At 48.3% G+C, this 19,639-nt stretch overlaps 1 protein-coding gene across 3 annotated transcripts in view; it reads right to left on the bottom strand.

Annotated features, from left to right (window-relative positions):
* The window catches only part of DYRK4 (dual-specificity tyrosine-(Y)-phosphorylation regulated kinase 4), a 24,983-nt gene extending 8,440 nt beyond the window's left edge, over window positions 1-16,543 (bottom strand). Inside the window, exons 1-10 of one of the 3 annotated variants that reach the window (XM_012732246.1) lie at window positions 16,515-16,543; window positions 10,880-10,960; window positions 10,162-10,278; window positions 9,370-9,502; window positions 7,410-7,573; window positions 5,250-5,386; window positions 4,830-4,970; window positions 3,364-3,502; window positions 1,314-1,395; window positions 824-996 (exon numbers count right to left, since the gene is read on the bottom strand). In XM_012732246.1, the coding sequence (XP_012587700.1) occupies window positions 824-996; window positions 1,314-1,395; window positions 3,364-3,502; window positions 4,830-4,970; window positions 5,250-5,386; window positions 7,410-7,573; window positions 9,370-9,502; window positions 10,162-10,278; window positions 10,880-10,900 (1,107 nt within the window). In that variant the 5' untranslated portion in view covers window positions 10,901-10,960; window positions 16,515-16,543. The other 2 variants (XM_004692553.2, XM_012732245.1) reach the window with 2 other exon arrangements.
* Between the last annotated feature and the right edge of the window lie 3,096 nt (window positions 16,544-19,639).

Raw genomic sequence — 19,639 nt, 5'->3', positions numbered from 1 at the left:
AAAGCTTTTCCTCCAGGAGTGCCCGCTCTTTCTCCGGCAGTGTACACCTACATCCAGAGCCGGTTCTACCGATCCCCGGAGGTCATTCTCGGCCACCCCTACAACATGGCCATTGACATGTGGAGTCTGGGCTGCATCATGGCCGAGCTATACACCGGCTTCCCTCTCTTCCCTGGGGAGAATGAGGTGGAGCAGTTGGCCTGCATCATGGAGGTGAGGGGGCGCGCCTGGCTGCAGGGGATTGGGGTGCAGCTGGCTGGGTGGATCCCTCTCAAGTCAGGCTGCAGCGGACTCACTGGAGGTCAGAGCCCTGCTCACTTGCTGGATGGTCCTTAAAATGTTTTCTAAATTGGCCCTCCCTGGTAGCACAGTGGGTTAGGACACAGCACTGCAAGCAAGCTGCAGCCGCTTCAGTGAGCGTTTGTTCCCTAGTCCGGGAGGTGACCCACAGGGCACGGTAGACCTTATATATGTGTGTGTGTGTATATATATATATATATATATACATATATATATATATATATATATATGTATATATATATATATATATATACACACACACACATATATAAGGTCTACCGTGCCCTGTGGGTCACCTCCCGGACTAGGGAACAAACGCTCACTGAAGCGGCTGCAGCTTGCTTGCAGTGCTGTGTCCTAACCCACTGTGCTACCAGGGAGGGCCAATTTAGAAAACATTTTAAGGACCATCCAGCAAGTGAGCAGGGCTCTGACCTCCAGTGAGTCCGCTGCAGCCTGACTTGAGAGGGATCCACCCAGCCAGCTGCACCCCAATCCCCTGCAGCCAGGCGCGCCCCCTCACCTCCATGATGCAGGCCAACTGCTCCACCTCATTCTCCCCAGGGAAGAGAGGGAAGCCGGTGTATAGCTCGGCCATGATGCAGCCCAGACTCCACATGTCAATGGCCATGTTGTAGGGGTGGCCGAGAATGACCTCCGGGGATCGGTAGAACCGGCTCTGGATGTAGGTGTACACTGCCGGAGAAAGAGCGGGCACTCCTGGAGGAAAAGCTTTTCTGCAGGACCTATTTCCCCAGTGTGCCATCTCTCGGGCAAATCCATTTCCCCAGATGCTGAGAAGTGCGAAGGACCAGTAAGGAATGTGCATCCAGCAAGGTATTTACAGATGCGGAACTTAAGCTCTGGGATGAGCTGCACCCAGATTCGCAGCATGACAGAGCGATGACGCGCCAGAGCCACAGTGGCACCAGAACACCCATGTGTGTGGAATCCCTCAGGGAGGGAGAGAACTCGCAGAGGAAACTCAGACAAGAGTCCTGGGCTAGGCTTACCTTTCTGATCTTCATAGCAGCTTGATCCAAAGTCAATAACTTTAACAGAGACTTGGCCCTTTTTGTATAACACTATGTTCTCCTGGAGAAGAAGAAATGTCAGTTTTAATAACGGGGTACTCTCTTCACCTAAATGCCTGCTATCCTCCAGGGCCAGGTCAACAGGCACTGCCCGCTCAGGGCACATCTTCTCCAGATGCCTCTGTCCTCTCCCTGGGTGGCCCCAGTCTACTTGCTTGCCTCCTGTATTTGCTGCTTTGCAGTATTTCTTTTTGCACATATTTTGCTTTTTTCCCCCCATTTAGCTGGTGCACCTCCTGAAGATTCTGGCTTCATTTTTATGTCCTTTAGCACCTTCCCTTTGCTGGCATACGGCCTTAGCAATATCACTGACTGAATATGATGGCTCCGTGAAGTGACCCACCTACACATGAGGACCCACACCTCAGGCTACCACTTGACTGGAGTCCAGAGTTCATATGCTGACCTTGGGGGAAAAGTGAGGTCAGGTGTTCTATCAAGATTAGGGAGAAGAAGGGAATGTTCCTGGACCTTTCTCAGAGCAGGAGAGTACCGACCTAGGGCTGGAGGATTCAAGACCTAATCATGTTCCAAGGATTTCAACATCAGATGAATTGATTATTATGAGCATCAGGTGAACAGCTTACTGAGCACCTAACAATGTAGATCTGCCCTAGTGAGTCTGTTCTGGAGCCTCTCACCCCACAAATTAGGAAGAAACAAATTTAGTCCATAGTACCTTTGCTGTGTTAAATGAAACAGCGTGTGATCGGCAAAAATCTTTACCGAGCCAAGTATTTCTATAGTGTCTCTAGCTCAGTGAACAGGCCCTTCCCTAGAAGGGATGAGTCCTCCAGCCTGTTGAGGGAAAGGATGTATCAGGCCATCACGTCCGTCACCAGCCACCAGCTTCATGAAACTAACTCCCTCAGCCTTGAATCCACAATCAACAAACGCTCTCCTGGATTTGTGCATAATCCCCATTGGACAGATGCATTCTAGTTGACTTCTCAGGGAAACCTATTGCCTGGTATGTTGGCTACCAAGAGTCAGAAATTTCGCTGGTGAGAGACATATCCTCAAGCCCAAGGACATGTGTGTTTTGACCCTCTGGAGCTATAGGTCGACGATTAAGAACTTAGACGCAGAGAAAAATATATAGTAGCATGAGCCTATGAGACTGTATCAGTCCTCAATGCTCTGTCTTGATGATCTCTAATTGTAAAACTATCCCAAAACTACTCAATGAGTTCCAGTGTTTAAAAAAAAAAGGGGGGGGGGGAGTTAAACCACCTTGGGGGATAAGCTCTTAAGGAATATTTACATCTCTCTGAGGGTCCGGTTCAGGGAAGCAGCTCCTGAACCCCTATCTTCACAGCTGTGTTCCTTTCCCTACTCATCCATCTGTATTCCTCACATCTGAATAATTAATTCACCTGACAAGTAATACCTTCTTACTATCATCAGGCACCATGTTAAGTCCTGGGGGGAAATGGTGGGAAGACATGTTTCCTGACCTAGGGGGGAGCTTGCAGTCCAGTAGAGGGTGCAGATAAAGAAGCAAAGTCCTCCCTCCCCCCAGAGTAGTCACGACAGAGCTAAGCATAGCACACTAACAGGGCAGGCACGAAGACATGTGCACTTGGAACAGAGGAGGAAGTGAGGGGCTGCTGTGCCCCGGGATCAGCGTAGAGTGGAGAATGAGGATTTAGTAAGCTAGGGTGATGTGCCCCACCCCCCACACCTTCCATAGGAACCCTCAGGCTTTTCTGCCACCAGCTGCCTCTGTGACAACATCTCTGTCTTCCCTGTCCCAGTAACCCTGCTTCGGGCAAGCCATTGTGATGCAAAGGACCTCAGTAACCATGCTGTGGCCCCCACACACTGCACATCCCCTTTGGACCTGGACACATGGCTTCCATGCTGGGCCTGGCCAAGAGGGTGGCCCAGTCACACTAGAAAATGAAAGGGGCAAACCATTTCTCAGAAAAGGACCCAGCTCCTCAGCAGCGTCGAGGTTGTTACTCACAGGCTTGAGATCACAGTGAATGATTTTCTCAACAGAAAGCATCTGCAAACATTTCAAAACACAGAGAGTAAAGCGCCGGATTATGGACAGACTGAAACCTTGAAAGCTATTATTCTTCATCAACTCGTACAGATTGATTCTAGGGGGGGGAAAGGAGAGAGAGTGCAGAATATGTATCAGTATGTGAAGCATGAGGCTGAGTTTAAACCCACAAAAATTCCCCACCAGCTGCTTCCCCCCTTAACCTCACACCCCCACCCCCACCCCCGCCCCCCGCCCAGGGCAGGCTCTGTACTGTATAAGCTCAACTTCTCCATTGACCTATGTTGGGTTGAGGGAAGGCTGGACACTGGTGGCTTGTCCGATGCCCCCTGGTTCCTTATGTGGCAAGGTCATATAGTCACTTTGTTTTGATTCAAAGGTTGGATTGAACTTTGGAATTATTTGTGGTTCTTCGGCCCTTGGGGATGTTAGGTCCAGAACATTCACTTGTCATTCAACCAAGCAGCTGCCCCTGCCCAGGCCTCTGAAAGCTGTCCTGAACTCTCAGGGCTATTTTAAGTCCCAACTGGGACTGAGGGCCAAGGAAGGCATCCTGTGCCATAGTGGCCATCAATTCCCAACATTCCTGAGTCAAAGCACTGCATAGACGCCTTCAGCACCAACAGGAACACAGGTCAATCACCTCTCAATAAAACTCGATGGAAAGAAGAAAGTCAGGCTAGGCTGTCTGCATTGGACAAGAAGACAGGCCCATGTCTGCATGTTGGAAAACAGGTCACATGTTGTAAGCCACCATGAGAGACGGTCGGGAGCATGTCAACTTTCTCTCTAAATCAAATTTAGCCAGTTTCTGGAATTTCATCAACCAAGATGGAGTCATAGGAATACTGAGCTATCAGTCCGGTGAAGTCAGTAACGCTGGACCCTGACAACTTCCTCTTTGCTAAATGCGTCCTGGGCTTCTGTTTTTATTTAAACGGCATCAATGATCTTCTCACAGAGAAAAGTCCTCCTAATAGTATGCCTTTTTGCTCCCTGTTCCAGTTGGTGATGCCTCTCTGTCTAAATCAGCTTCTGCTCTTTTACCAAAAATATCTGTTCCTGTCCTTATTTGCTCAAAACCCAAGCCCTTCCCCACTCTGAGCAAAACCCAAGCCCTTCCCAACTCAGGAGCTGCTCCTATGGGTTCCGAATTCTGCACTCTAAGTTTTAAAAGCCAGGGAGTGCGGACACAGGACAAAGGAGAGTCTTTGTCAACATGGTCTAGCATTAGAGGACAAAGACCTTGCTTGTGTCCTGTCAGCCAGTTTGGCCCCCAGCGCCTGGGCACCATGTCCTGGTGTGCTGACATGACTGACGGGTGAGCTGAACTCCTGGGCTTCCCAGATAATGGAGTGGTTTTGCTTCAATTCTGGACATCCAATGTTCACCAGAAAAACCTTTAAAATAAAAAAGCAGCTGACCCCAGGAGTTCAAAGGTGATGCAGAGGTGATTGCGGAAGTAGAAAAAGTCCTTCATGTGTACCACATTGTAGGAGTTGTCTTTGTCCTTCCTCCTGAGGGCTTCCAGGATCTTCAGCTCCACCAGGGCCTGGTGGTGGAATCTGAAGAGACAGGGGAGTGGCAGGGAGGTGGGGAATAAGGACAGAAGAGACCGTGTCACAGGATGCTGCAGGACCCCATCCCGTGACCCCAGCAGGACTGTCTAGGGGGCACCAAAACCCCATATGCTTGCTTTCTGTTTGCTCCTTGAGAACTTAGAGGGGTAGGAAGAGAGGGAGAGCGACCAGTGAAAGAGGCAGGGTAAAAAGGTCGGCACTATGACAGCGTCCGTGCCACGAGGGGTCCCTCTTCTATGACCTACTCCATCCACCAAGCCACACCTCTTCTTGTTCCTGATGATTTTCAAGGCCACCAACTCATTGTTTTTGTGATCCATGCACTTGGCCACCTGCCCAAAGGACCCTTTCCCAATCATTTCCAGCACCTCGTAGCGGTAGGCAATGTGGTCGTGCAGAACCTGCAGAGGCAGACCAGGGTAGGTGAGGAGCAGAGCCCTAGACTCTGGGGCTTCCCCGACTCTAGGCTCCTGAATACTGATCCTCAGTTCATGGCTGACTCCTGGGGGGACTCTCTGAGCTGCCCTGGGCACACATGCAGCCCCCAAGCGCCTCTCACTGCTCCTGCACGGGACCCCTAGGCCGTTGCCCAGACCCCAGGTCACCTGTGTGGTTCAGGGCAAGTCCCGCAGGCTTGGCCAAGGTCAGACACTGCAAAAAAAACATTGCTCTCTGGGCAACTTGCATCCAAGTGGCTCTCCTGCTACTACCTGTGATTTTCCACACATGTGCAGACTGGGGAAGTATGAAGTTTGGACACCCTGACTATCCCTTCCAGTCAGGACATATCATGATCCCTGGAAGCACCGAGCAGCAGCTCAGTTTTGCAGGTGAAGATAGGTTCTCAATACACAGATATTTAATTAACATTTAAATAAATACGTATTCAGTAAACACTGCTAAGAAAATGAATGTGAGAATGCAGCTGTGTTGTTTGTTTGAACACTCAGCTATGCCCACTGTGTGCTTGAGGGCACACAGATGGAGCTTCTGGACACACAGCAGGGGCACTTCCCCACCACCATCACCAAAACACAGCCAAGGTTTGCGGTTGAGGAACAGGGCTGCGGTTAATTCATCATTTACAGGTAGTGCTGACAGCCTTGGGGAATTTCCCAGGTCGGTATGCCCAGGCAAGTTTATATTGGAGATTCTCAACAAAGGAGACAGTAACACAAAATTTTGTGCATGTTCAGGGCACCTTCTGGGATGAAGACTTGTAGCTTTTTATCAGATTCCCAAATGGATTCCCCACCTAAAATGGTCAAGAACCAAGGTTCTAGATAGAAGTCAGATGTCAGAAACTCCAAATCTCACTCCTTGAAGTTTGAGCCATTGACAAGCAATAAAGTATCATGTGGAAGCTGTGAAAATGGCAAATCTCAAGCGCTCCCCAGTGGCACAACGGGTCAGTACGCAGCACTGCAAGGTGGCCGCAGCCACTTCAGTGTGAGTTCGATCCACGTCCCCAGAGGTGACCCACATGACGCAGCAGACCTCTCCTGACCCGCCCGCTGCTCCCCTCAGCAGTGTACTTCGTCGATCTGCCTGTTCTGCTCTTCACTCTGTCTCTGGTGAATCCTCTTACTGCCCCTACATCTCTGGCCTGTACACCAGTTCTGTATGCATAAATAAACGAATCTTTTTAAAAAATAAAATGGCAAATCTCAGGGCTTTCCCCAGCCCTGGTAGAAAAGGACTCACCTTCTAAACAAAATCTCAGAAATTTGAGTGCAGAGTAAAGTTTGAGAAAGATAGCCCTAAGTGTAATGGAGAAAAGCTGCCTTCTCCTTGGAAGCCAAGGAAGAATGAGCCTGTCTCCTAAAGCTCAGGGCAAGTAGCTGGAAAGGAAATTCCCAGCAGCCTCTGAGGCTTGTCCACTAAACATTACACATCCGGGCATCCTCTGAAGAGGAAAGCACTTCCTGAAGTGAACAGGACTTCGGTGCCCAGATTTTACCATCAGATAGGGGAGAGGCCTGTTGGGGGAACTCAAAGCACAGGTCAGAAGAGGGGAGGAGCAGGTAGGTCCCTCTTTGGAAAACTGGAGGAAGCCAGGTCCCATGCACTAAGACACCTCCCTTGTGGGGGGCTTCTATAAAGGACACCCAAAAAGAAGTCCTGGGGAGACTGCCTCTAATCTTAGACTCTGGCATTTTCCAAAGAGTCTGGGGCTGTGGGAGGTAACCCCAGAGGCCCCCCTTATCCCAGACACTCTTGGGGAAAGTCACTGCTATCAGCTGAATGGTTTCCCATTTTTAAACATGGTACTTCTTTGGTTTAAGAAACTACTAGAATCCTTTCGGGTTCCTTGTCCCCTATCTAGCAACACTGAATGCTATAAAGCAACAAGCTTCTTCTTTCCAGACTGTCTCCCCCCACCCCCCCAGTCCAAGGCCCTGCAGTTACTGTGACCTTCATCACCTTCATATAGGAGCCGTGTTCATCATCGAAACTTGTCTTGTTGAAGCTCTCAGGCGCCATGTGCAGCTTCTCAGCTTCGAGCCCCAGAAACCACAGCTCTGTGTAGCCCAGGATTTCGCTTTGCTCATAATAAGAGAGTCGATTCTTAAAAAACTTGAGGGCCTCTGTGGGAAAAGCACTGTGGTGGTTTATTAAGTTGAAGCACTCCAGGGAGTTACCCAGCGTGCCGACAATGGCATCCCTCCTAGATCAGGAGCTTTCCTTTCTGGGGGCTGGGCCCCTCAATCTCACAGGGTGGGAAATAGAACAAGGATGAATGTCAAGGTCTTGTGTTGACTTCAACAATCAAGACCTCCTGATCAGGAGGAAAAGACAAAGGTGGGGGAAAGTAGAATTTGTCCGCAAAGGCATAGGGTGCATCAGCAGGGGTAAGAAAAATCTAGGAGTAAACTTAAAGTGTCAACAACAGTAGGTGGGTAAATTAACAGTGGCCCATGTTAGTGGCTACTTGAATAATCTATCTGAGAGCGTTGGCAACACTGTCCAGGGATCAGGCAGAAAACAGAAATGTGATTGTAAATGTCCAGGTGAGACTGTGAGTCCCTTAGATTACGAGAAAGATGTGGGTGCTCTTTTCTACTCTGCCCTGGTCACTCACTCCATCTTGGGGTTTGGTCTGGGGGTGCGTAAGGAGGAATTCACACTATAATGGAGAGAGGTAAGCCTGAGTGGCTCCGAGAAATAAAACCAAGACTGGGAGCTGCATCGTGTCACTTGATAAACTGTTGAAGGGTAGAAGAAAGTGGCAGGGTGGAGGGGTGGAGGAGAGAGAATGTAGGGAAGAGGGGAGACCTTTGACCTCATCTGTGTGAAGGGTGCTCAAGAGGAAGGTGTAGAGACCCCTTTTTTCCCCAGAGGATAGAGCCAAGGCCCAAGAGAGGCAGACCTGGCTCAGAATGGGAATGGGCTCCGGGGGGAGCTCCCGATCGGTGTACACAGAGGAAGGACAGCTGAGTTGAGCGTGTAGCTCTGAGCCTAAGCCCGTGCTGGCACACCAGGGCCCCGTGGATACTGGCTCGCTTGCCCTCATACATTAATGAACCCCTGAGGAGACCTTCTAGGTCTGACCATTAGCGATGACAGACTGTACCTGGCAGATCTGGGTGGGGTGGAGGGTATGGGGAGGCTGGCAGGTGGGGAGAGGGGAGCTGCCACCCCACACCAGGATCATTTGTCTCCCAAGAGTTCCGGTCAAGGACTCAGGCTGCCCTGGCTGGCCCAGCTCTTGCTCCCACTTGCTTCCCTAACCCAGGAGCTTCTGTTCGAAGGTTCCCTCAGGTGCTCCTGCCAAGACCTCCTTTCCACCCTGACTCTGGATCAGTATGTTCCCACCCCCAGCTCTTGCCCTGGCCCTCCTCTCCCTTAAAAAGCCAGGAACGGGGCCCTCCCTAGTGGCACAGCGGGTTAAAGCCACTACAAAACTAATGGCATCAGTGCGAGTTCGGTCCCCGCCCTGGAGCTGACCCACATTGCGTGGCAGAACACTCCTGACCCGCCCACTGCCCCCTAGCAGTGTATTTCAATTGATCTGCCTGTTCTGCTCCCCACTCTGTCTCTGGCGAAGCCTTTCACTGCTCCTGCACTTGTGGCTTGTACCCCAATACTGTAAACTTAAATAAATAAACTTAAAAAAAAAAAAGCCAGGAAACTTTTGTTCAGCCTCTCTAAAGCAGTGAGATAACATCCCTGGGGGCAGCGCTTGGGGAAATGGTTCAGAGGAGCGTCAGGGTCTCTTCTCCTGAGCCTCTCTGGCCTATACATACATCACTGGAAGTGACAAGCTTTTCCTTGGCTTGCTACCCTACCTGACTACTCTGACTGCTGGGAGCTTCTCCCTGTCCAGCCCAGCCCAGTCTAGCTACCCTCTCCCGCACCCCCTTCTAGAGCCCCCCAGCCATACCTGCCGATGTCAGAGGCATCTTATGCTTCCTTGGTGTTTTCTCCTCTGACTCAGGATCTTGAGTTTTAACATTCAAGGGGAGAGCTATTTCTGAAGCCTTAAACCCAGAGGCCGACATCTGTCTGTAAGTTTCCTGTCCAGGGAAAGAAACTCGCAATAAGGATCACTTGCCCTTTCTGGGAGTCACTGACTAGAGACACGCAGCTCTCTAGGAAGGAGACCAGCTTCTCCTTCCTCCCCAGGGAGAAAACAGTAATTCTGAGACAGTAGATTTTCCGGGTCTTTCTCCTCAGTAAGCATTTATCTGGCTGGGGGTCCTCTCCACGAGACCTACTGGCATTGCCGTATGTAAATGACAATGGCAGTAAGGTGGGCACAGTTTCTGCAGGTCTGAAGACCAATTCTAACAAAAGTGATTTGCCCAAGTTCAAATACTTGCACTCTTTCCTGCATACGCCACCCCTCCTTGGCACTTTCTCCCATTATCTCATTTGGTCTTTACAAAAAGTAAGACACATGGTATTCAACCGTTTGTGTTTTTGACCATGTATACAACCAGACCTTCCCTTTTTCCTTCTCCCAATGAATCCTCATGACAAGACTGTAGCAGACTTTCTTTGCAGATAAGAGAGCCTCAAGAACTTATTTGTTTAAATTTATGTTGACTGGAAAGAGCAAGAAAGCTAAGCACCCAGCTCTCACTGACACTGCCCTTTCCTGAGCACCCAGGCCTTTCTTAATTCCCTTCCAGGCTGAGATCAGGTCTTCCCAGGCCCACCGCTTGGTCCTCACCTGATATAGTAGGGGTGGCTTGAGCTGGAATTTATTGCTGATGTGAGGGAATTTAACGATGTTCTTCTTCTGTTTGGGATGTACAAAAGGGAATGAAGTAACACTGGTGTTTGTATTCTATAAGAGGAGAAATAGGAGGTGTAATGGATACCTTGGATGAGAAAAAATCTGTAGGGAGACATTTCTTCTAATACTTTCCCACAACAAGGATGAATCTAAACCAAATCTTGGCTTATATCAACTTTGCAAGTTCTTGGACAGGAAAAAAGAGGGGTCAAGGAGACAGACCTTAAGTCTGTAGAACTGACACAAACCCCATCAACTCTTTCTCTATGCTGTGAGGCAACCTAAGTAGAATACTCCATTTACCAAGGCATTATTATCTTCATTCCTCTATCTTACCAGCCTAACAAGGGAAACTTCTTTCTGCGATGTCAAATAAGCTCCCGTTTCCTTCTCTCCATGATTAACTGACCTGACTCACTCATGGTGCTCCTGGTGTCCTCTGCACTGACTGATTGATGTCTGATTAGGAGAGAGGCAGAATGACTCTCGAGGGACAGTAGTCTTTGAAACTGCATGGCGATGAGGAATGATGACAATGATGGAGCTCACCATTTTATGATGAGTTGACCCAAAGTGCTGATGCCTAGCTTCCCATGGCTACCCAGCAGCCCTCAGCCTCTGCTAGAGAAAAGACACTGGCATCACTTCCTACCTTACGGAAAAATTGGGTCATCTTGAGAGTCTTGATCTTGGAAGGTAGCTTCTGGACTTGAACCAAAGGTTTACTCTCAACCTGGGTCGATGGAAGAGAAATTGAAAGAGTGCTTGGCGTGGTTTCACCTCAAGCTGCCCAGATATTTATTTTGCTTCAGTACAATAAATAAGATACACTAAGCCAGTTTCCCTGGCCCCAAAGCTAGAAGAGCTAAGAACAGTTCAAAGAAGTGCTAAATGCACGCATGATGAAAGATTAGGCACACAAATGATCTTCCTGGCAATGTCTATCCAGGGTTGACTTGTCTTATGGTTTTCACATTTTTGGAAAGAATCCATTTAACCCTTTCTTCAAATAAAATCTTAACTGGAAGCCCTGGACAAGGGAAGAGATAAAAATTGAACTTCTCTTGTTAAAGAAAATGTCCCTTTTCAAGGAAGATAATCTTTCCAAGGAATGCCTTTACCATTGAGTGTCTCTGAAAGTACAACCTTCAGAGGAACCCGTTAGACTACAGGAGCCCAGCCTGAACACCAGTGACCAGAGGAGACTTCAGGTCGGGAGAGGGTGGGAAGGGAAAGTGAGATGCCAGGCCAGTGTGTGCCACAGGTGGAGAGCCCTTGTGGGCTAAATGACATGACTGCATATAGAACCCAGATGACAGTTCTCCTCGGGTAATTCCCTTTACTTAATGCTCAACTGAAAAACGATAACTAGCACATTAAAGCTTATTTTGTGGTTATTATTTAAATTGAGATCAAGATTTAAATTTATAAAGACAGTGTGAGTACTACAGACGAGGGAAACATCAGGACGGTAGCACTGAAATGGCTGACGGTTAGTACAAACGGCCTATACTTTGAATCTAGAGGTTTTTTCCTTTGAGTCAAAACTACAGAGCCACGTCTTACAGTCCTCACTTAGCAAACTGATATGTCTCTAAGGTTGACGCACAGCTGGTACTGGGCCCACCTCTGTCAAACTTGGCCACACTTAAATGGTGAACAAAGTAGAACACTTAACTTAGCATAACTAAGCCCTCAAGAACATGATGGTCTGTTTAGAACAGGCCACCTTCATCTTCTAGAGAAGGGTCTAAGGGAGAGCGGATGGCACAGAACACAAGCTGCGACTTCTGACCAAACAAGTGTGATTGGCTAACATGTGCTACACACAGGATCTGGTTGTTTACTGGATGAACATGATGATACCTGAGCAAATATGTCAAGTACAGATCTCACCAGTCCCAATCTCTCATCAAATAAATTTGTGAGGTTAAAGCTTACAGCCATCATCAAATGAGGATAAACTAGCACCGAGGATGAGTTGGCAAGGCCAGACAGACAGATAAATTAAAAGTTCATTAACCAAACTCAATCCAGGCTAAATACTGAACAGGGGACATGAACAATGAGTCTCCAGAAAGAAGGAAGAGATCACAGTGATAGCGATTCACCCCGGAGAAGGAGGGAGCTGGGGCTTGAAGTTGGAGGGGTGGGCTTTAATTGGATGGGAGGGCAAGGCACATGTTCACGGGCTGAAACACTAGTATCGGGCATGCCTGGCACCTCACTGCTCTTGGTTAGTCTGGTACGGCGGGTGTAATGTGGATCATGGAAGGTGCTGGGTGCTGAGCTAAGATACTTGACATCATGAATGATAGTGGACCACTGATAGCAAGGTTGGGCATTACATAGGCAAAACAGTATTTCAGGAAGCCCCTCTCCCCCACCACCCCAGCAGCAATGTGCATAAAATAATGCTTGAAGCTACCGACCTGGAAGTCAGACTCTTGGGTTTTGAATCTCAACTTTACTACTTTGTCATTTGACGCTGGGCAAGTCATTAACATTCCTCATGTAAGAGGGCAATTATCACAGCACAACCACAGAAGTGGCCATGCTGAGGCCGTCCAACATCAGGCCCTGGGTGGTGGCTGCAGAACGCCCCTGGAGAGACTGGGAGCTGCAAGGAGCTGCCAGGGGCTTGCCGGGATTCATTGTTTGTGCTCATCACAGGTCTAGGCACCTCCTCAGCACGCACACTTTTTATATGCCCATAGAAAGAAAAGTTAGATTTTTAAATGATTGTTATCTAAAACATAACATACTACAATAGAGAACCCTAGTTGGGTTCAGGACAATGTGGGGGTAGGGAGGTGTGGGGGTGGGGGCAGTAATAGTGGGAAGCCTGCTTTCCCTGAAAGACACAGAATCAGCCTAGACACAGACCTGGCCTGAAGTCTCAGGGCAGGGGACTTGGCTTGGTGAGATGGGAAGAAGAGAGAGCCCGGTGGTGGGAGCTGGCATAGAGAAAGGCAAGATAAGTGTGTCACAAGGACAAAGGCCAGAGGTGGAGTGGGACATCCAGTGAATCTTAAACTAGGGACATTTAGTGAATCTTAAGCTAAATCCTGGCTTTGGAGCGCTCCAGGAGTCTGAGAAGGGGTCAGAAAAGATTATCAGCCAGAGGATGGGGCAGAGAGCATTATGAATCACAGATCACCTCTATCTGACCCCAAGATGATAATTTCCACAATAATTCCATCAAAAAGCACTATAATAGGACCACCCTCACTCTGGCAAAATGCAGCTCACTGCCCACGTGTGTCTATCCTGGCATCCCAATTTCTCTTGTTGCCTTTCCTTAAAAAACTTGCCATGTGCTGATGAGAGGGAACATCTCAGTTCTTTCTCAGAGGGACCCAAGAACTCCACACACCGAACCCCATCACCTAAACCCCAAAACTGTTCACAAGAAAGGTCAGGTTAAGCGTTGCTCACTCCCGTGCCCACATACAAATCCGGGGATTCCCCCTGGGTCTCTTGCTATGCTTGCTGGCCATAGCTGGGTGCTGGTCTGGGGTGTCTCAGCCCAGGCGCTGCACCAACACACCTGTGCCCCCCAAAAGCTGGCTGATGGAGGTCTGAATCTCAGTCCTGCCCTGGGCCCTGAGCTACCCCTCTCACGCATCTGTCTCCTGAGCTGGCGGGCTCTTGCCAAGCAGGTCTCTCCTCTCTGTTTCTCACACTATTGTTTTCTCAACCAAAAACAAAAGGAAATTTCAGTCTTAGAGCTGATACAGCAAAAAGGTGGGAAGCAACGAGCAGAAATGCTCACCAGAGCCTTCCCCCAGGGTTCATGCAAAATAGCTGGAAATTGGCCAAAGCACAGCTGACCTTTGGACAAGTGAGTTAGAACTGCAGGGGTCCATGCCCATGGACATTTTACCCCTACTGGTTCAGAATTCATGGATTCAAGCACCCCATATCAGATATCCCTATGATGAATTGAAGAGTGTGGAGCCCACAGTTATGGAAGACTATTACTTATATCCGATTTCTCACTGCCCCTAACAAGTTGTTCAATGGTCAACTGTACTCAGCTATAAGTTCTTGAGATGCAGCCTCAAGGATCCCCCCGGAACACTTCTTTCCCACCTCCCCAGCCTGAAGTTTACTTGGAGTCCCTGAGAAGGGGTGGACCTAGGCAATGCATGCATTCTTAGATTACTTACTGAGATACTGATGCACCAGTGTTTTCCATTTTTCCTGAAGAGCTTTCAAATTACAGAATCTCAGACCTGACACCAATCTCCCAGCAGCAGAACCCAAAAAGCTTTGTTTTTTAGAAAATCCCCCCAAGTGAGTTCTATGCAGCTGATTTAAGAGCCACAATCTAATACAATCCTCTTCTTTGGATTTACTCTCCCCACCTCCAAACTTGGTTTTCCTATTCCATTGATGTTTTCGTATCCACCCTAATTTCTTTAATGTATTATTATCTCCCCCCTCCCCCAAGATTCCATGGCCACAAACATCGGGCATTCTCTGAGATGCCAGCCCTCAAGAGCACCGTGTCTGTGTAGTTTCAAGCAAGGTCCCCAAACCCCAAGAGGCGTGCCATCATCAAGCCTGGACTGAGCTGGGAGCAGAATCAAGCTTGGTGTGCCCAAGAGTGTCAGGATGGGGGTGGAGTCTTCATTAAGAGGATACCTGCAGGAGCCAGGAGAGCTGCAGGCTGCTTCTGTGTGAGTCATGGGGAAGCATCTTCAGGGCAAGTCTGGAGTCATCCAGCAAGCACAGTATAGGCGAGAGGGGGGAATGGGAGTTTGAGGAGTTTTTTTACAAATCTGCTAATTGTCCATTATGATTTCTTACCCACCGTGGGCAGCAGAGCTGTGAGAAGGAAGCCATTCTTCTCAGGACTGCCCACCACGACACCATGGCAAGGTCTCCTAAGCAGTTCCCCTGCCCAGCCCGCCCTCTGTTGCCTAAGTGACCCAGAAAGGCTACAAGAACATCAGATCAAGTCGCCTCCTTGCTGACTTCCTGCAGCACAGGAGATCCAGCACAAAAACCCTCCCAGCCTCAGCCCTTCCGTGGCTCTGTCCCTGTTCCGCTCTCTTCAGCAACTTCGAGCCGCATGAGACTCCAGCACCACGCTGCTTCACATCACAGCACTTTTGCTTCTGCTCTGTCAGGTTTCAAACCACTCCCTTCCCATCATGCCCTCTTCTGCAGGTCCAGGTCACATGGGCAAATTCATTCTCATTCAAGCCCCACCACCTTCTCCAGAAAGTCTCTGAGACCATTCTTGTTGGGATTTGCCACAGAAACCTCCTTTCTCCCTTTCTCTCTCTCCCCCCAAATCTTACCCTCTCTCTCTGTCACACACACACACACACACACACACATACACACACACCATCACAACACCTGCAAAGCTCTTGGCACAAGCAAGATTGGCTCACATCTGCTTTCTGCTGGACTCTAAGACTTTAAGCAAAGATCTCAAACTAATCTCAGCATCCCAAAACCGAATACCCTATCTCACATATAGGGGGCACTAAAATAACTGCTAAGGGGAAGAAAGGGAAGGAGGCAGGAGAGATCAAGAGGCCACGAAGCTTCTGCTTATCATCAAGGATTTGAGTTGACAAAGTTGTCAGGGAGACAGCTCAACTGGGACTCCACCTCCCTTCCGGTGAGGTTCTCTTCCCATGCTCCCCCTGAGTGACCACGACCCACCAAGTGCCTACAAGTCCTTGGCACTTCCTTTTGTCTGGACAGGCTCCAGAGCCCTAATCTACACTGTCCATACCCACCCCTCCAAGTTAGTTGCATTTCCAAAGGGTGTGCTAGAGAAGATGCTCTCCCCAGAAGGCCTTTCTTTTAGGAGAGAAAGACCTCACAGCCCCTCTCAGGCAGGAGCCATCCCCTCATGCTGACCCTGACATTCAGCTTCCAAGTCAGAGTGGAGGAAAGTTCTAGAAAAGTACCCAGCACCAGGCAGGGCCCCTCCCTTGTGTTTCATTATGCCAGCCCCCCCCCCCCAATCATGCACATGCTGCCTCCCTGTGTGTAGAGAGCGCTGGTCTCCCCCCAGGAGGTGTATCCCTGCCCCTACCTCAGAAAGAAAGGACATGCGACCCAGTCCCTATGCCAGGAGGAGCAGGCCCCAAGAGCACTGCCTCCGCTGTTACCTGGCACAGAACCCTGGAAGTCTTCATCTGTGACGTTCAGGGGAGAAAGCAGGGTTCAGGGCCACTCTGGCCCCCTGTTCCTGGTACCCCCCTCACTGTCTTCTCAGAAAGGCACGCTGCCACCAGAGGACCCCACCCCAATCCTACCTCACTGGGCTCTTTTTCTATTTTCTTAGCTCTGGCTCCTCCTGGCCTCTTTCTTTCTCCTCCCAGTTTAAAAAGGAAAAAAAAAAAGTCCCAAATGCCTGGTCAAGACTGAAGTTCAAGTTCTGGGATATCAAATCACAGCTTCCTCCTTGCAAAAGCCATAATCCCTTCCCAAAGGCACAAAACAAATGCATTGATGCAGGGAGAGGGTGTGACGAAGAGAGAGAAATCTTTGGGGATTCTCTATAGAACACAACACCTTCCACAATTAGGCCCCCGCAGAGCAGCAGAGAGCTCAGAAGAGGGAGGCCTCTGGGCCCTAATATCCCCAGGAAGGCATTAGGCTATTAGGTGCAACAGACTTCAGATAATCAAGACACTGCAGCCTCTGCCCCTTCCAGCTAAGAGGCCTCCCTGAAGCCCCCTGCTGTGTGGGGGGAGGCAGGGTGCTAGACAGAGCATCCCTCTGATGACAGCCACAGCCACGCTGGGCTCTGGAGACCCATTAGCTGAGCGAATGTGCCCAGCACCTGGGAGGACCAATGAGGACATCATCACGCTGATATCATGGCCTCCCAGGGCTCCTGGCAAGGTGAAGGTGAAGGAAGCCCAGGCCAGTCTAGGGGTTGGGTGGGGCACACAGGAACTCTGCTCAGTGTTTCTAGAAACTAGAGGGTAAGGTACATAAGAAGTAGGCAAGGCAAGAACCAGTGGAAGGTATCTGTAGCACATACAACTGGCCAAGGATTAGGACCTCCCTTGAATAGTTTCTATTTATTTATAGATAAATTTAAGTATCTTTTATTCATGTATAGTTTATGCCATGTAGAACATATATATGCATATGTGCATAAAATAGTCTACAAATCAATAAGAAAAAACAATGCAACACCAAAATATTTAAGTGACGAAATAACCAGGCATTTCACGCAAGACCAACAAACACATGAAAGGGGCTCACTCTCATTAGTCATCATGACAATGCAAATCAAAATACAACAAAATACTGTTTCCCAGCTACCATAATGACGAAAGAAAGAGTCACGATCACAAGTGATAAAAATGATGGGGACAACTAGATTCTAAGGGACTGTTGGTGGCAAGGTATAATGACAGCGGAATCTGAGCAAACTGGTGGGTGGGAACTACCCGCTAAAGTCCAACATTCACATACCTCGCAATTCTCTTCTTGAGTATACACGCTAAAACTCCTTCCCACACAAACGAGGACACATCACAGCCACCTCATAGTAGAACCATTTATAAAAACAAAACACAAGAAAAAAATCTTCATCAGCTATAAAACCAACAAGAGGTGTGATACGTCCATACAATAGGATAATGGGATACAGCAATGTTAGCTTCCGAACAACAGAGGACACAAACACCGGTCAAACAGCGAGGAGACTAATCAGCCCAAGGGGAAGCCAGGCAGCAGGCACTGGGGTGCACTCACTAAGTCCTGAGCATAAAAAGAGTCGCAGGAGAAAATTTAACAGTGGATGCCATGTCTAGAAAAAACATAAGTGAGCCAAGTTAATCAATATATAGGGTGGGAGGTCTGGAATCATACAAAGAAAATCAATGGAATAATAGATGCCAAGGTCACCATCTCAGTGGGGTCATGAAAGGAGTGAGATATTATGGGGGAAGAACACGCCCGGATTCCTTAAACCATGTCGGGCACACACAGGGTCTGCATTATATTGTTTTTCTTTTGGCTTTTCACATATACTTACCTACTTATAACTACATTCAACACAATGATCAAAAAAGGTCAAACATTAATAAAGACAGAATAAAATCTGAATCCTGATTTCAGATTTTATTAACAATGAGTTTCAGTGATTGGTTTAATGTCACAAGACCTCAGTTCCCTCCTCTTTCAAAAGGCAGAGATGACAATTTCAATATTGTTGAAAGGAGCAAATGTAAAAGACTGATTACATACTGGGTGGGAGTTTTATTTTTGTCATCTTTTCTAGACCTCCAGCATCTGATTTTTGTAGCTTGGGGAAGCTTTCAACAGATGTGATCTACTCCTTCCTGTTAATTCTGGTACCCAGAGACATCCATCCCATCCCATCCTGTCCCAGCCACTGCAGGGAATCTCAAGTCATAGTTTCCCTTTCTCTCTAAACTGAGAGGGCCAGTGGGAACCCAGAACAAAGGAACTGGTACTTACTAGGTAGATCTGTGAGGGAATATTAGGATCCTAGGAGAAGACAGCAGAAGTATGTTAGTGTTCTTTCTTAGGACTTCAGGTCCATCCAAATGTAGATATAATATCCTATTACATACCTAATTTTCACTGAGCCACCAATTATACGTTGAATGCTTGCAATCGTATTTTAAATGTTTTAGTTCTGTTATCATTTTAAGTTCTTCCCATCTATACCTTGCACTTGCATTGCAAATGTGAATTCATTACCGTAACTAATAGAGTACCACAGTGAAAACCTAGACCAGTGGAATCTCTGCTGACAGTTCTGTCTTCGATTCTAATCGACTGTGAATTCTATTCTTTTGCCAGACAGAGGCTCAGATTGTTTTTCCCTATGGAGGGGATGAGATACATAATCTAGACAGAATGAATGATCCTTGAATACCCTCTACTACTGTGTTCAGACTCATTAATAAGCCTGTCTCCTTTGGGAAAACAATTGCTGTTAAAGGAGACACAGAAACAGTAGCCATTGCACTGCATAGAGGAGATGCAGGGATAACTGTTTCAATTTCACAATCAGTAAAACCAGGCACACCAAATCATTTAAGCAGGGAGTCTAAGCTGACTATTAAATGGACACCTGACCACGCCCCTTTTCTACTAGAAACGAACTTTAAAAAAAATTGATTCTAGAAACTGATTTCTTGGTGTCTTGAAAACCATTCCCAAGTGATCTAAAAAATACAACCAAAATTGAGAACTGGGCCCTCCCTGGTGGTGCAGCAGGTTAAAGCACAGCACTAAGAAGCTAAAGCCACTTCCACATGAATTCGATACCTGTCCCAGAAGTGACCCACATGGCGCAGCAGACCTCTCCTGACCTGCCTGCTATCCACTCTGTCTCTGGTGAATCCTCTCACTGCCCCTGCACCTCTGGCCTGTACCCCAGCTCTGTATG

Source organism: Condylura cristata, unplaced genomic scaffold (assembly GCF_000260355.1).
Source record: "Condylura cristata isolate star-nosed mole 26May11 unplaced genomic scaffold, ConCri1.0 scaffold00034, whole genome shotgun sequence".
In the NCBI taxonomy this organism is placed as follows: domain Eukaryota; kingdom Metazoa; phylum Chordata; class Mammalia; order Eulipotyphla; family Talpidae; genus Condylura; species Condylura cristata.
Note: the sequence above shows the minus strand (reverse complement) of the source record. Positions and strands in the feature narration are given on the sequence as shown.